The sequence below is a fragment of the Aspergillus karnatakaensis genome, assembly GCF_047715665.1.
Source record: "Aspergillus karnatakaensis strain CBS 102800 unplaced genomic scaffold BJY04scaffold_4, whole genome shotgun sequence".
Classification (NCBI taxonomy): Eukaryota; Fungi; Ascomycota; class Eurotiomycetes; order Eurotiales; family Aspergillaceae; genus Aspergillus; species Aspergillus karnatakaensis.
Genome location: NW_027395716.1, coordinates 521,050 through 535,616, shown reverse-complemented (window position 1 = coordinate 535,616; position 14,567 = coordinate 521,050). Strand labels below are relative to the sequence as shown.

Sequence of the window (14,567 nt, the reverse complement as noted above, 5' to 3'; positions counted from 1 at the left end):
TTCAACCATGATCCATCGATAGTCCGCTTTTTGCTTTTGAAGAGAAAAGCTTAAACAGACATCAACTTGATGAAATAGTCTGTACGCACGGTCCAGGCCCAAATCCGTGGAAAGACCAAGTCCGTGATCTGTACGCGCCGGCCCAGGAGATCGTCCCGAACCATCCACACCACGATTGGACAAGAGCAGGATCAATCCTGCTTTTAACCGCCGCCCAGACTCGCGTGTCTAATTTAGGACCGATGTACAGCGTTTCACTAATGGCTTGACAGCTACCCTCGCGGCTATTGCGATGGCTGCTGTCATTTAATAAGAACCATGAACCCCTCGGTGGTTTGGCGCCGTCCGAACCTCTACCTATCTGGAGACGTCGCACAATGCCTCGAGACACAGAGACAGGGTCTTACATGGCGGATTCACGGACTTTAACTGCCGATCGAAGTGTCTCATCGACGACGCTACGGTCGGACCAGCCGTCTAAGACGGCCTTTGCGAACCAGATACCCGTTGCGATTGACGGCGGCTCTGGACGGACGTTGAGAAAGCCGGCGGGGTCTATCATTGCGCTGGTTTTTGAGATATTTCTCTGTGTTGTGGCGCTATGTTTTGTTGGTTGGTTTTTGTGCTTTGAGGGAACCTTTGCAGCTCACAAGCTGACTGCTGGACAGCGCTTGGGATTGTGGCATTATGTATCAAAAACAGGCCTACGGGGGATGATTTGGGAGCAGCCATGGAGCAGGCTATGAAGCTGGTAGGTTATGGGCAGTCATATTAGGCTGTCTTGTTGTCTGACGCTTATCTTTCCTGACAGGGACCTACGATATACCCTATTCTCTTTGCTGCCCTGCTCTCGCGGTCCTTGAAAAGCATTGGTCGGTACTGTGCTCAACAGTCCGTTCGCATGTCGGTGGGTAGTCGTTTACATCTGCTGGTCTGCTCGTACTGACGATGCCTCTGGCATATTGCAGACTTTGTGGGCGTTAATGAACACGAACGCGACTGCGGATCCCATCCTCCACCTGACCAGCATGCCCGCCTCGATACTTGTCTGGGGTCTCCTCGTTCTATGGGCCATGTCACCATTGGGAGGTCAGAGCACTATCCGATTGCTGTATAGAGCAAATACCACTGATATAACGCACAGGGAGCTGCGGTACTGGGATAGCGGTCCATTGGGAAATATGTTCTTCTACTCGGGGATTATGGTGGGAAACGACGGGAGTTGGCCGCTGTCGATGCGCGACATCTACTCTGCAAGCCTGATGCAGAGCATCAATACCAAGGCCGGGCCGCTCGATCAATGGGGGAATGTGAAGATCCCGCGTCTCGAGGCAGGAAATTCGTCCCAGGCTAGTCCTGACGGATGGATGCCGGTTCATACAAACTCAACTGTCGAATCATATACGTCGCTTTTCGGAATACCGATTGTGGGCATATCGGAAACAAAACAGCAAGGGGACGTCAACTTCACCGTGGAGATGACATATGTTGGACTGTCGACGCCGTCAACCTTCCAACGAAAAACCATCACCGATCAGAACTACGGCATGACGGTAGAGTGTGTGGACTGCTATGAGTATGTCGGACAGAGTGGGTATGAGATACGCGCGCAAAGGTTCATGGGGCTCCCTCTCGTAGAGAGGGAAGGAGTGAACCCGAACACACAGAATTACACCCGGCCCCGTACCCTCCGCTTTAACTCGACCGTGAAGGTCTATACAACCGTAACAACATGCCAAGTCACCCAGCGCACAGTAGAAGCGCTCATCGAGTGCACCAACGGAAGCTGCGCAGCCACCAAGGTCCGCCCTTCAACCACAGACCACCGCCCCAAAGAATACACCAGCTTCGACCACTGGGCCTGGGTCGTGCTAGCCATGCTCAGCGGCGCCAGCTCCCAAGAGCCCGCGCGCGAGGTCATCTGGGGCACCGCCCCATTCGGCCTCTTTCTCAACAACTCGCACGCATTCCCCATGTCAACTGGCCTCGACGGCTCCGCCGCAGACGTCAACATCTCCGCCATAGACCCGGCCTCCTTCTCGACTCGAGCATCCATCCTCCTCAACACAGCTCTTCAAGCCTTCATGGCCCCGACCGGCTTCGCCGGTAACCTCCCAGCCAACTACACCCTCTATGGCCCACCTCACACCCCATCCACGGGCCTCCAAACCGTTGCCACTGAGGCCGAATACACCTCACACAACTATACAGCCTGGTACCCACCCGCGGTAATTGGGCAACTCGTATCCGACCTTGCCCCCTTCATCGGCGCCTCAACAAACGCCACCCTCGCCCGCTACACAGAGGTCTACCGCCCCGACTACGCATGGGCATCTATCCTGATCGTTTCGTCGGTTTTCCTCTTTGTTGCTGGCATCGCGGGGATCAGCGTGCGCTTTCAGACTATCGCGCCGAATATGTTTGATCCGGTTGTTGGGCTTACGTATGGGAATCCGTATCTTTCGTCGGCGGGGAGGGAGGATAATCCGCTTGATGCGGATGAGCGCGCGAATATGTTGCGTGAGAAGAAGGTTATGTTGGGTGAGGTTGACGATTATAGGGGTGTGAAGGCGGTTTTCGGGGAGGCTGGGTATGTGCAGCCCTTACGGTTGGGGGTGCCGTATCACTGAGAGCAGGGAGCAGGGGTTGTATATCTTATAAGGATCTATCTGTATATAAGCTGTCTATGGCTGGACTGACTGTGATTTGTATTACCGCAGAAGGATTGTACAGAGGTATGCTGAAAGCCCAGACTTGGCTTGACATGGATACAGCAGCCCTAATCGGTGGCTATAGTTAGTATCAGTACTACACGTCAAACCCTTCGCCACGAACATCGTGAACAGATCTCAAGCATGTCCTCCAAGCCCGTCTTTTACTGATCTAAGCCATACGACCCTCACCCAGGCCGCGAAATACAACCAGGCTGCACACCCTCCAACCTCAAAACAAGCTCACCCCACACATCCTTCTGCCATTTCCGACCCGTCTCATCCGACAGCCACATCGGCACCCAGTCCTTCTTAACCTTGCAACCAGACAAAAGCCTGCCGTGTCCCTCCTCACCAACCACCAACGCATGCAATATAGTGCAGCTGCCCATCTCTGCAGTCCGCACCATTATAACACGCAGCACCCCCTGCGCAACCCAAATAAAGATCCGAGCATCGCGACAGAGATCCGTCTTACAGATTCCTGGTGTAACCATCGTGAAACGGCCCTAAATTCTACGTCGCAAACGCCGATTCGGACACCTAATTAGCACAAGGGCCGCTGATACCATGCTCGATGTAATCATATCTGTTGAGGCCTTGATATGCAAGCCTGCGCTTCATGGTCTCCTTGCTGTCAGGGCATATCCCTCCCGTTCGACTCCTTGGTCTTGGGGCTCGAGACCGTGCACCTCAACCTTGGAAGGGATGAGCTATTACCTTTCTCAAAGATGTAGTATTGTTGCCTCCAAACGTTGATTTATATGATATTCATTCGCGGGGGCTGGTCATATCAATGTCACGCGAAATCATGCTCCAGGGCTAGCCGTAAGCAAGCACTCTGGTGGGAATCTACAGTGTCTGAGCTTATATTTTCAAGGGCTTCAGTGGCGTTAGGGTATGTACTGTGATGGAATCCAACAGAAGGCACAGTGGTCGGTCTCTGTTTAGTGCTCAGCGGTCAGCTAGAATAAACAAAAGATTGAATGAATCCTGTTCGGAAAAGAAAATACTAACTCGAGGCCCTACTTTCAGTCGAGGATTTCACACATTGATTTACTCAAGATGGCTCGATGAACTAATTACCGTCTCCATTGAATGACGGGGGGTTCCTCAAAGTCCCTACTTGTGCTGAGATACTGTAGGATCAACTTTGGATACAATGCTACACGGCCTTGCTTTCAGTTTCGGTAGAAGGGGAATTGAAGCATAGTTCGCACAGCATAGCCACCACGGTCTCCATATCCTATAGTATAGTATACTCCGTAGTTATAGGACGATCATGTAACGTCGGAGATCATCCCATATTGGGTTTATGCTAGGTTTCCGGGGTAGTTATAGATCGGGCTGCGCAGCCTGTACTGTGCCAAACGTAGTGTGTTTCAGGACCCGGCATGGCCGAGCCGAGATGTGAAACTTGGTATGGCCTTACTCCGCGAGTCTGAATGCTACCTAGAATAGGCTATTGTCTCACTTAGATCTGGATCCCCTGAGCTTGTCTTCAATGGATCCTTCTAAGTTTGTGGGTATTGCTCCTGGCCTGTTCGGTATCACATGCATCTCCTGGTTCATGTGGTTCTGGTCGTTGTCTCGTGTCGCTGTGCAAGCACTAGGAGATTGGGGTCCAAAATGTGGACTCAATCAGGAACCGATTGTACCATGAACTTTGAAGGTTGTGCCCGGATTGACGTGATAGCCAACCAGGGGCCGAAACATACTCGGAGTATACACCAGCGCTGATCGAGTAAAACGCGCCGACGAGAGCTTTTGATCCTAGTCATGCTGTCCTCAGCTCGTCAAAGCCTCGAGCTGCGTTAAGCCAGAGTCGCAATCACTTCATTTCTTCCCTTTCTTCTTCCCCTTCTCCGCACCACCATTCTCCTTCCCTTTCTCCCTCTCAAACCCACCCCTAACCAACGCATCCCTCCCAGCAGCATTAATGATCCGAAACCGATCTGGTCCTAAATGAATACCCCCATACCACCTCGTCACAACGACGACAACATCCCAGATATCCATCAGCTGCATGAGATGTAATAGTCTCCCGCCCGCCGCTGTCTCCCCGTCATCATCGAAATCTTGGATGATCATCTCCGTAGACCCCTTCCCTCCATCCTTCGAGGTTGACGGCGGAGCTTTACCCACCTGCTTGATCCTCCACGCGCTGATATTGTGCGTTGCAGACGCAACCTTCCTATCGCTTGCTAGTAGATGATCGAGGAACGCTTTCGCCTGGTCGACGCTCGTAACATGTGCTGCGCGACCAACGAAGACGGATTTCTTCTCGGTGATGACTTCGGAGAGGGTCCATGGCGGTGGCTCCAAGAGGCCGAGAGATTCGTGCAGGGAGAGTGAAGAGAAATTCACATTTTCTAGGCCCTCGTCTGATCCGTCTTCATTTGTGTTATATTTCGTACTCGTAGCGGATGTGCTAGGTTCCTCTGCTGTTCCGCCAATCCGTAGTTCCTCAAAAACTTCGATTGCTTCGTTGATTACTTCGAAGAGGCATACTGCGCCGGGTTGGTATGTTCTTGCTAGGATGTCCTCGAGGACATCGATTGCGATTTTGCCTTCGCCGCGGGAGGCGGTGGATGCGGTGCCGAGGATTTGAGGCGGGGTGTCGGGGTATGTAGGTTCGAAGGAGAGGAGGAAGGAGAGGTGTGGGTGGTTTGGGATTTGGAGTTTGATTGTTGTGTTTTCGGGCGAGGGCGAAGAGGAGGGGGAGAGGGTGATTGTGTCGGGGTCGTAGATGGCGGTTATGGCTTCGATTTCTTCGGCGAGGTCGGTGTTGGAGGTTTTGAGGGCTGTAGCCATGGTGTGTTGTTTTTATGAGGCCATTGAGTGGTGATGGAGGAGTGTTGGAGACTTGAGTTGAAGATTGCGGCGCGGGGTGAGTTGGAGATTCTGTGGAGTGACTTTGATTGGTTAGCTTGGGATCCACCCATTTCGGTGGGGCTTCTTCCGAGTCCAGCTCCGAAGTATAACTAAATGGCTGGCTCTATTATCGCTACATTTCTTGCAGCTCATGAGATAATATAAAAGAATAAATGATTGATAAGTAGCAGAACGAGCTCCTTTTTGGGTAACTCATACTAAGCTCTTTTCTTTGTTGTTCACTAGTATACCGGCCACCAGCCAACGATCGGCTCAAGCCCTAATTCGCCCATCAATTATGATCAGGATCTGAATGGGATGCAAAACAAAGCATACTTCCATGGCGGATTCCAAGGTGGTCCTCAGGATTACACTCATAAGCGTGATTCAAGCAGAAAGTGCATGCTAGAGTTCCCCATGTCTTCAACCTCTGCTATGCTACAACCCCTATTTCGTAGCTCTACCAACCGCAATCAGCAATTACATAAATCCACAGAGGGCAAAATGTACTTCCAGTTCATATTTAAGCAAATGATAATTATACGCCAAGCACCCTATTTTCCTCTGTTGTATCAACCATAAACTTGGTAAGACTTTGGCCCGGCTTCTTGATAGCCCTAACTGGCATATCGCCAACAAGGTCGACGACTCATACGGTACAGCCACCAATGTGTCTAAGAGTCGAACGGCTATGATTCATTACTTCCAGTGAGATGGCGATCAGAGGAGTCCTGCACCAGAGGTGATACAAGCCGGCCTACTCTGCTACGCTGGGTAAGCTAGACGTTCCCCATCACACCTTCCTCCTTAATCTTGATACAGGTGCAACTGGAGGAAGGAGCACTCGAAAATATCAAGAAGCAGCGACCACACTTCGCGGCAGGAGCGATGACACAGGCCTCTATCGCGCTTTCCTCCCACTGGCCGCGCCTGCTTCTTTTAGCATGAAAACTTGAGGAAGGCGCGGTGCTGTGGCTTTTGCCTTTTTGGAAAGAGCGACCAGCCACCGCTCCTCTCATCCCCTTCAGTCATGCTTTCCTGTTTCGGAGGGCTTATTGCGAGGTAGGTACGATACACCTACCGTTGGTTGCTCCTTCTTTCGGGCCGGAGACCCGGAAGAGGGCGTGGGATGACTACCTAGTACTGCATTTGCAGAGGCTGGAAGGACGGGTAATAGCGTTATCACCATGGAGGCAGGGTTGTTGCAGAGGGCGAAGGCTCCTCCTCATGATCTGTTGGACTTTCCGTGACGGAGGAGTGTCAATATCTAGGCGGTTGCTATACCCTGGTACCTTGACCTTTCTTGTAAATAAGGCAGCAATGGAGAGATCCGCCGTTTCAGGGCCATCAAGGCTAGGATAGACCCAAACAGCGTTCCAACCAATGGTTCAGTCTAGCGATAGATCAGTAATGGCAATAAACTAACTGTACACCGAGTTGCTGTAACACCCTTTAGATTGGCCGGGTAAAAAGTGGTGTTGGGTATCTACGTAAGGCCGAGTGCTTTCTTTGTTGCTTTCTTCGTTTGCCTGTCAGCTTGAAACAACACCACCCCTTATCCCATCCGATTTTCTTTTCCACCAAGCAAGACAGAAGACAGCGTCAAAACAACATGGCGTCTTCTGAGGTTGACTACATCATCGTTGGAGGAGGACTAACTGGCTGTGTGGTCGCCTCTCGCCTCAAGCAGCGCAATCCTTCGCTGGAGGTGCTTCTCATCGAGGCCGGCGTCGACCCCTCGGGCAACCCCGACGTCCAGAAATTCACCTCACTCTTTTCACTCCTCGGTTCCGATCTCGATTGGGAGTATCCGACGACGGCCCAGTCAAACACCGGGAACCGAATCCACCCCGTCCACGCTGGCAAGGCTCTTGGGGGAGGAACTACAATCAACTTCGGCGGCTGGAGTCGGGGAGACGCCGCCGACTACGATCTCTGGGCACGAACGGTCGACGACCAGCGGTGGAGATACAAGGGCCTCCTACCCTACTTCCGTCGATCGGAATCATTTTTTGATCGCACCGCTGACCACCAGCAACATGGATTCGAGGGCCCCGTGCGCGTAACGTCTGTAGGTGCAAGGGACCCTAACCAGCATTATCCGCTCCGAGAGCCACTTAAAGATGCGTGGATTGAGATTGGCGAGCCGTACAACCCGACTGCAGCCGATGGTCGGTTGTCTGGGGTTGTCGAGTTCCTCGAGACATGGCAAGGAAACCGCCAGACAGCATACCATGCCTACGGTCTTGACCGAGGGCAGGTGCAACGCATCTGCGGGGCTTCAGTGCATAGGATCGAGTTCACCGGAACCGTTGCATCTGCGGCCCTCCTTACAGATGGCCGTCGCTTTGCAGCGCGCAAGGAAATCATCCTAGCGGCCGGAGCGCTGCGCACCCCGCAGATTCTGATGCTCTCAGGGATTGGACCAGCAAACACCCTGCTCAGGTACGGTATTGCGCCTGTCGCTGATGCTCCAGAGGTTGGCAACAACCTCATTGATCACTTTGCGCTCTACCAAGTTTACAAGCTGCGCGACCCAGACCGCGGCATTGCCCTGGGTAGCTCCATACTCTCCCATCCAGCTCTCACTCAGGGCTTCCCCGTCGACTGGGCCGTGAACCAACAGGTCCCCCGAGCTGTGCTGGACCCAGCAGTGCAGAAGGATAGGGTGCGCTTCGGCTCTAGCACGGATGAATCGGTTTTGATTCCCGGTCGTCCTCTCGTCGAGACATTGACAATGTACACCCCCATTGGGATCCCGGCCGATGGCAGTCTGATCATGACCTCTATCATGCTCCTCGCAGCTACCTCTCGTGGCACTGTCAGCATCAACTCTGCGAGCCCTACCGCTCCTCCCTTGGTCGACTCCAATTATTACGACACGGAAACCGACCGGGCGGTGCTGATCTACGGTAGTCGCCGCACGGCACAGGCCTTACTGGATACAGAAGCCCTTAAGGATTATATTGAGTGCGAGGTGCCGCCCCCCGGAATGGCTGCTTTGACCGCACAGTCGTCGGACGAAGAGTTCGACGCCCGCATTCGTGCGACCGGGATGGCGCACCACCACCCTGCAGGGACAGCGGCCATGGGCAAGGTCGTTGACGTAGACCTCCGGGTGATTGGAGTAAGGAATCTGAGGGTTGTGGACGCGAGTATCCTCCCCGTTAGCATTGGTGGTCACCCGCAGGCAACGCTGTATGCTGTTGCGGAGCAAGCTGCGGAGCTAATTCTGCAGGGTGAGGTGCAAAGGGACTAGCTTATTAGTAGTTTGCCGTTTGTGCGTTGCTGATCGGTACTACGGGTGCATGTAAGGTGCATCTATCGTATCAGGTACTCGCGTGCAGCAAAGAAAAGAAGACCAATATCCAAGGTAGCAATTTCATGTTGCAGGTTAGACGCTTTTATGGTAGATCGCATAACGGCATTGCTTGTTCCCTGTAGTAAGAACAAAGCAGATAGATGATTTTAGGGTTATGGACTACCCCTGATATATGTGCCGACAGGCGTGTATGGTATTGAACTCGGTTGTGGTACTATTGGTGCGATGCCTTTGAAGAGAGGATAAGAGGGCCGAGAGAGTAATGTAAGAGTGAGAGTAAGGGTGTAGACGACTGTTCAGGAGGCTGCAGCGTTCTAGATCCAGGCTAAACTTCTTATCAGCGGACCACTACACTTGCTCCCCCTCACTTTTCCAAAACAAACATGCTCCCAAACCAGCCATAGGCGCGATTCAATCACCGGCCAAATCGTCTGGCAACAGTGAACGGCATCTTCCCCTTCGGATGGGGCTCGTGGAATTGGATACTGCGCTCAACGTCCAGGTTGGTGGGCTGAAACTGCCACACAGAACCATATAGCTTCATGGCCTCGAACCCAACGGTAGCCATGGCATGCAGAAAGTCGGTCCAGGGGATTTCCCCTGGGGTGGACGTTACATTAGGATTGAAGAAGAGGGTTCGAAAGACTTTCAGGGCACGCGCGTTGACCGGGAAGGTGGGTTGGCGGTCGACTAGGTTGGAAGGTGCCAGGGGCTCAGGTTGGACTTCAGGTTGAGATGGACGTGGTGTGCCGCGGGTTTTGACTTTTCTCTTGGGTTGTGGAATGTCGACTTTCAGGGCTGAGGAGCCGGCGTACATTCGTGATATTGGTGACAAGAATGAGTAGGCATCTGCATCTGTGGATGGTTCTGGCTTTGACTTAGGAGGTGCCTTCTGCTGCTCCGGCTCAACCCACTCCTTAGTTCGCTGGAGGATGCGTTGTAGGGAGAGGAGATTGTTTATAGCTGAGCCACGCAAGCCGCCCGCTTTGGAAAGAACAAGATCGTCAATGGCAGACCATAGGTCGTCGAGATTCGCCTCGGCGCTGCGCAGAGCCTCCACAGTTCCCTTGTGGGGCGTTTCTCAAACGGATAGGCAAATCTTCCACCGGATGGTTCACCCAGCTTCGCAATGCGACCCATGTTCTTTTCTCCGATAGCAGGACGGATGCGGCCCCATGGATCGGACCATGCTTTGTATTCTTTCTCGAGAGTCTTTTCGCGGTCCCTTTCCCATAGGTATGAGTCCCAGCGTTGGGCCCACGGTTGATAGATATTGATCTGGTGCAGGCATTGGGAAATGATAGAGAGGTCGCCAATTACCTCGGTGAGATATGCGGTAAGTAAGTTCTCTGCCTGCTTCTCGGATTAAATAAGGCGCTCTAGCTCATCAACAATCAAGGGCAGAGTAGCAAAGAAGAGCGGCTTGCCATCCTGCCCTAGGGTGTTTAGTAACCAGAGGAACTCGTGCTCGATATCGCTCATTTTGGTACTTTCCTTTGTCTGCACGCCAATCATCGTTGTCACAGTGTCCGGTGGCGGAATACGCTCGAAGAACCTGCGAATTGGCGGTGCGGCTTGACCACTCCGCTTGAGTTTGAGTAACGGTGCCTTGGCTGCTTGGTCGACATAGTAGCGGAATCTGATAAAGGCCTCGAGATACTCCGAGGGCAGCTCTTTATCTGGGGGAATTTCGGCCGCATATTTCTTCTGCAAGACCTCCAAATGCGTTGCTTGCTTGCTGAGCTCTGAGAAGATCTCGAGGTCAGAGTAAGGGTCCCAAACGATACCTCCAATGACTCGCGCCCAGAACACCTCCTTCCGATTCCCGGTGAGTATATGATGCTCAGTGCCGTTGCTATCCTTTAACATCTCCTGTCGATGCTCTTTGTACTCAAGGAATTGCCGCAGGTAGTAATCCGGATCTTCTCGCAACGCCCAGATATGACCTTCAGCAGCAGACGCCCGCGCAGAGAGAAGAGAGGCAATTCGGCCGAGATCAAGTTTTCCAGGGGCACGATACGGAGCTTCCGCCGCCATGACAGCCAAAGATTCGAACCCATTTATCTCGGTCTCGCTTTTGAGCGCCGGCTCTGGCACGACAGGATAATCTCGAAGTACGGCTTCCTCTGGAACATCGTGCAAGATGAGCTCGCAGCACCGGAGAAGAAACTCGTGAATACGTTGTTGCGCTTCAAGAATTAGAAGGACCTCGCCCGGGAGGAACTGCTTCCGGCTCATCATCAACTCGAACGCCTCCGGATGGTCATTCCACTCAAGAAGCTTGCCATACTCGGATGAATGTGTGGTGAAGCCGTTCAGGATCATGACATGCTCATTCAGGAAAATAGGAATCAGTCCCTGAGTGACCTTACCAAGCCTCATGGCCTCATTATCCGCGGCTGCAAATTCCGACAAAAGATGACGCCCTCGGGATTTCAGCAATAATAGCAGCGTCTTTGTCTTGACCAGGTCCTCTTGGTTGATATAAGGCCACTTGTAAAGATTCTCGAAATGGGGCCCCTTTTTATTCTTTCGAAAAGCATTGAAGTCCGGACGGTGTTTCGCCGGCATGCTAGGCCACGCATCAAGCAGAATGCTCAGCCTCTGCTGGCGGGTTTTTTTAACCCATCGCTTCTGGATTGTGGCCTCGTGGCGCTGGAGGAGCTCATTCAACGCTATCCACTCCTTGAACAGTGCAGCAGATCTCAGTTTCGCTTCCGCATAGACCTCTTTTGCAGAGAGAGAGCCTCTGGGATTGGGATGTTTGTGTCCGGCCCGCCGAGTTGCTTCAGAAGGGCCAGTGGATCGCTGTCGCGGCTGAGGGCATTGATGTCGAAGGGGAGATCTGGAAGATCTGAAGAGCCGGCTTGCAGATCATCGAGCTCCGGGGGTCTGAATTGGTGGTCCTGTCTGAGTTCCATAGTCAGTTTCAGTGTTAGTGGCAGTAATAGATGTAACTAGATGGAGACTCCATAGTTAGCTCTAGATGTTCTCAGTCCAGCGGGGCTGTTTGCTTGACTGTTTGCAGTTTGTTGTTGGAGCTGTTGGACGACAAATTAATCATCCATCGGAGCTCCCCCAAAGCGGAAATTGAATGACAGCATCGGAGTTAAGTTTCTGCAACCTAATAAGATTTTTCTCTTTCGCTCACTTCTCCTCCCCGTTCTCTCTTACAAGTACCTCATCATCCATCCTCTCCTTTCCCTTCTGACAAGTACCTTCTACAACTACTACAGTACTTTGCTCTATCGCTTACTACACCTACACCGCTTCGTTCCTACGCAGCTTGCACCCATCACATACACACCAAACAACATGTCCAACGACAACCAGAAGGATCTCGCGGAGCGCGTCTCCGAGCCTATGGTGCCCCCCGAGGTCGCCAAGGAGATTGGTCTTCTTGAGCAGCAGTTTATTCGCGCGGAGGTTGAGCAGCGTATGTTTCCTTGTATCCTTTCTCCTGCAAAGGTCGCATTGCAGTGCACTGGATTACATCGAGTTCAATTACTCTAGCTTGCGCATTGCATTGGAAAAGTCTAATAATAAACTAACTAAAATCTATAGTCCGCCAATCCATCCTCTCCTTCCGCCCGCTTTTCGAAAAGCGCGCAAAGGTCATCTCGCACCCCGATGTCGCGAGCAACTTCTGGCTCCGCGTTCTTTCCAACGCTCCCTCCGAGATTGACGAGTTCATTACCTCCGCCGATGCCGCAATCCTCGGCTCCGCGCTGAAGAACCTCACCGTTGAGCGATTCGAGATTGACGAGAAGGGCCAGGGCGAGCCGCGCAGTCTCCGTTTCATCTTCGATTTCCACACCGGCGACGCGAACCCCTTCTTCACGAACGAACAGCTCGTGAAAGAGTTGTACTGGCGTAAGCAGGTTCTCACTACTCCTTCTGGGAAGAAGAGTACCTGGGATGGGCTGGTTTCGGAGCCTGTGAGGATCAACTGGAAGGAGGGAAGTGATGTCACCAAGGGCTTGCTCGATGCGACTGTCGATCTGTTTGAGGCTGAGAAGAAGGGTGGAGACCGCAAGGATCTGCCGGAGTTCAAGAAGCTGATCGAGAAGCTTGCTGAGGTTGAGGATGTTGAAGAGGAAGATGAGGAGGATGAGGATCTTGGCATGCGTGCGCCCGCTGGATCCAGCTTTTTTAACTTCTTCGGATATCGTGGCAGTGATGTAACTGCTGAGCAGTCCGCGACCGCCACCAAGGAGGAGAACGAGAGGCTCGAGAAGATCCTGAAGGGCGAGAAGGTCGAGGATGATGAGGCCGATGACGACGAGGATGTTGAGGATGATTTCGAGACTATTGAGGCTTTCCCTGGTGGCGGCGAGTTGGCCGTTGCTCTCGCGGAAGACCTCTGGCCCAATGCGCTGAAGTACTATGGTATGAATGCTTCTTCCATTAGCGGAATGCCGGCTAACCAGAATAGTGCAATCTTTCGAAGATGGCCCCGAGTTCGACGAGGATGACTTTGATGATGACGACGACGAGGACGAGGATGAGGACGCCCCTCCCCGCAAGAAGTCCAAGGCCTAAACGCCACGCTCACGCAATCTTCAACAGACGACCGTTACCTGTATTCACAGGGCAATGACTAGTATTAATAACAAGACGAGGACGAAAATGAGCACGGCGATGCAGAACGACGACATCGTATCTATTTCCCATAGTTAGCAACTTAATGAGCTTTGGCACCAGAACAGAACTGAATAATGCAATCATTGATACCCAGGAAACCAGCCGGCCAGCAAATGTAACAGACGTACCTTCATTCTTCCGGATAATATGCTTCAACCTCGACATTCCATTCTGTAGTTTCCCACCCACCCGATCCGCCAACGTATCCACCTCCCCAATCATAATCGCCTGCTCCTCCAACTCCCTCCCCATATCATCCGCCTGCTGCCGCAGATTCCCGACCGTCCGAAACACCCCGTCCAGCTGCTCATCCTGCTCATGCATCAACTCCATCTGCCTCTGCTGCTCCATCTCCGCATAGTAGTCATCCCCCTCTCCCCCTCCATCCGCATCAGCCTCGAACACCCCCGGAGACGGTAGCCCATTAACACCCGCCGCAGGTGCAGCTCCAGAATCACTAATAACACGCATCAACTCCCCCCTCATCTCCTCGACTTCGTTGCCCACATCGTCAACGAGTTTGCGCCGTCGAGCGACCTCTTCGATCTCCAACCCGAATCGGTACGGGTCTTGTTCTACGGCCCGGACGGACTCGACGAGGTCGTCGAGGTCGGCTGTGAGATCGGCGAGGGTGGTTTCGAGTTCCGAGCGCGCTTGTTGCAGTTCCGGGTTTGAGGGGGATTTTGCGGTCGAACGGATGCGGAGGTAGGAGGAGAAGAGGGGGCGGGTTGTGTTGAGGGTTGAGAGGACGTCGCTGTTAATAGAGATACGTCAGTTGGCTGGGTTGATTTGGCTTGGGAGGAGGGATTGGAGGGTTGAATGGGGTGGAGCTTACGCTTGGACTTGGAGGAAAGGGTCTGCGTGGGCCATGGTAGTAGGGTGAGAGGTATATATTAGACGAGGATCATAGCAGCAAGTTGCGGGCTTAAGTGGAAGTTGAGCGATGATTATGATGCTTGTTGATGATCTGGACCGATCGAGATACCTGGCGGGCGGTGAGGGCGGCGGTCACTTCG

The 14,567-nt window shown here is 52.8% G+C and overlaps 6 protein-coding genes across 6 annotated transcripts; 3 read left to right on the top strand and 3 right to left on the bottom strand.

Annotated features, from left to right (window-relative positions):
• Nucleotides 1-377: 377 nt before the first annotated feature.
• Nucleotides 378-2,630, top strand: BJY04DRAFT_213754 (uncharacterized protein; the record flags this gene model as incomplete). Its single annotated transcript, XM_073715018.1, has 4 exons — nt 378-612; nt 669-751; nt 812-907; nt 969-2,630. 4 exons carry the CDS (start codon nt 378-380, stop codon nt 2,628-2,630), a joined length of 2,076 nt encoding a protein of 691 aa, XP_073576036.1.
• Nucleotides 2,631-4,499: 1,869 nt separating this feature from the next.
• On the bottom strand, nt 4,500-5,558 carry BJY04DRAFT_99618 (IMPACT family protein). Its single transcript, XM_073721442.1, has one exon. It carries the CDS (start codon nt 5,523-5,525, stop codon nt 4,548-4,550), a length of 978 nt encoding a protein of 325 aa, XP_073576035.1. The 5' UTR covers nt 5,526-5,558; the 3' UTR covers nt 4,500-4,547.
• A 1,627-nt stretch (nt 5,559-7,185) lies between these two features.
• On the top strand, nt 7,186-8,844 carry BJY04DRAFT_229338 (GMC family oxidoreductase; the record flags this gene model as incomplete). The annotated part of the gene is made up of 1 exon (XM_073719049.1): nt 7,186-8,844. The coding sequence occupies exon 1, from the start codon at nt 7,198-7,200 to the stop codon at nt 8,842-8,844; it is 1,647 nt and encodes a 548-aa protein (XP_073576034.1). The 5' UTR covers nt 7,186-7,197.
• A 427-nt stretch (nt 8,845-9,271) lies between these two features.
• Nucleotides 9,272-12,099, bottom strand: BJY04DRAFT_229337 (uncharacterized protein; the record flags this gene model as incomplete). Its single annotated transcript, XM_073719048.1, has 5 exons — nt 9,272-9,293; nt 9,327-9,891; nt 9,924-10,260; nt 10,300-11,634; nt 12,082-12,099. The coding sequence occupies 5 exons, from the start codon at nt 12,097-12,099 to the stop codon at nt 9,272-9,274; spliced, it is 2,277 nt and encodes a 758-aa protein (XP_073576033.1).
• Nucleotides 12,048-13,739, top strand: BJY04DRAFT_99610 (histone chaperone napB). Its single transcript, XM_073721441.1, has 3 exons — nt 12,048-12,343; nt 12,472-13,296; nt 13,343-13,739. Exons 1-3 carry the CDS (start codon nt 12,223-12,225, stop codon nt 13,447-13,449), a joined length of 1,053 nt encoding a protein of 350 aa, XP_073576032.1. The 5' UTR covers nt 12,048-12,222; the 3' UTR covers nt 13,450-13,739.
• On the bottom strand, nt 13,494-14,421 carry BJY04DRAFT_213748 (SNARE domain protein; the record flags this gene model as incomplete). Its single annotated transcript, XM_073715017.1, has 3 exons — nt 13,494-13,570; nt 13,680-14,305; nt 14,387-14,421. The coding sequence occupies 3 exons, from the start codon at nt 14,419-14,421 to the stop codon at nt 13,494-13,496; spliced, it is 738 nt and encodes a 245-aa protein (XP_073576031.1).
• Between the last annotated feature and the right edge of the window lie 146 nt (nt 14,422-14,567).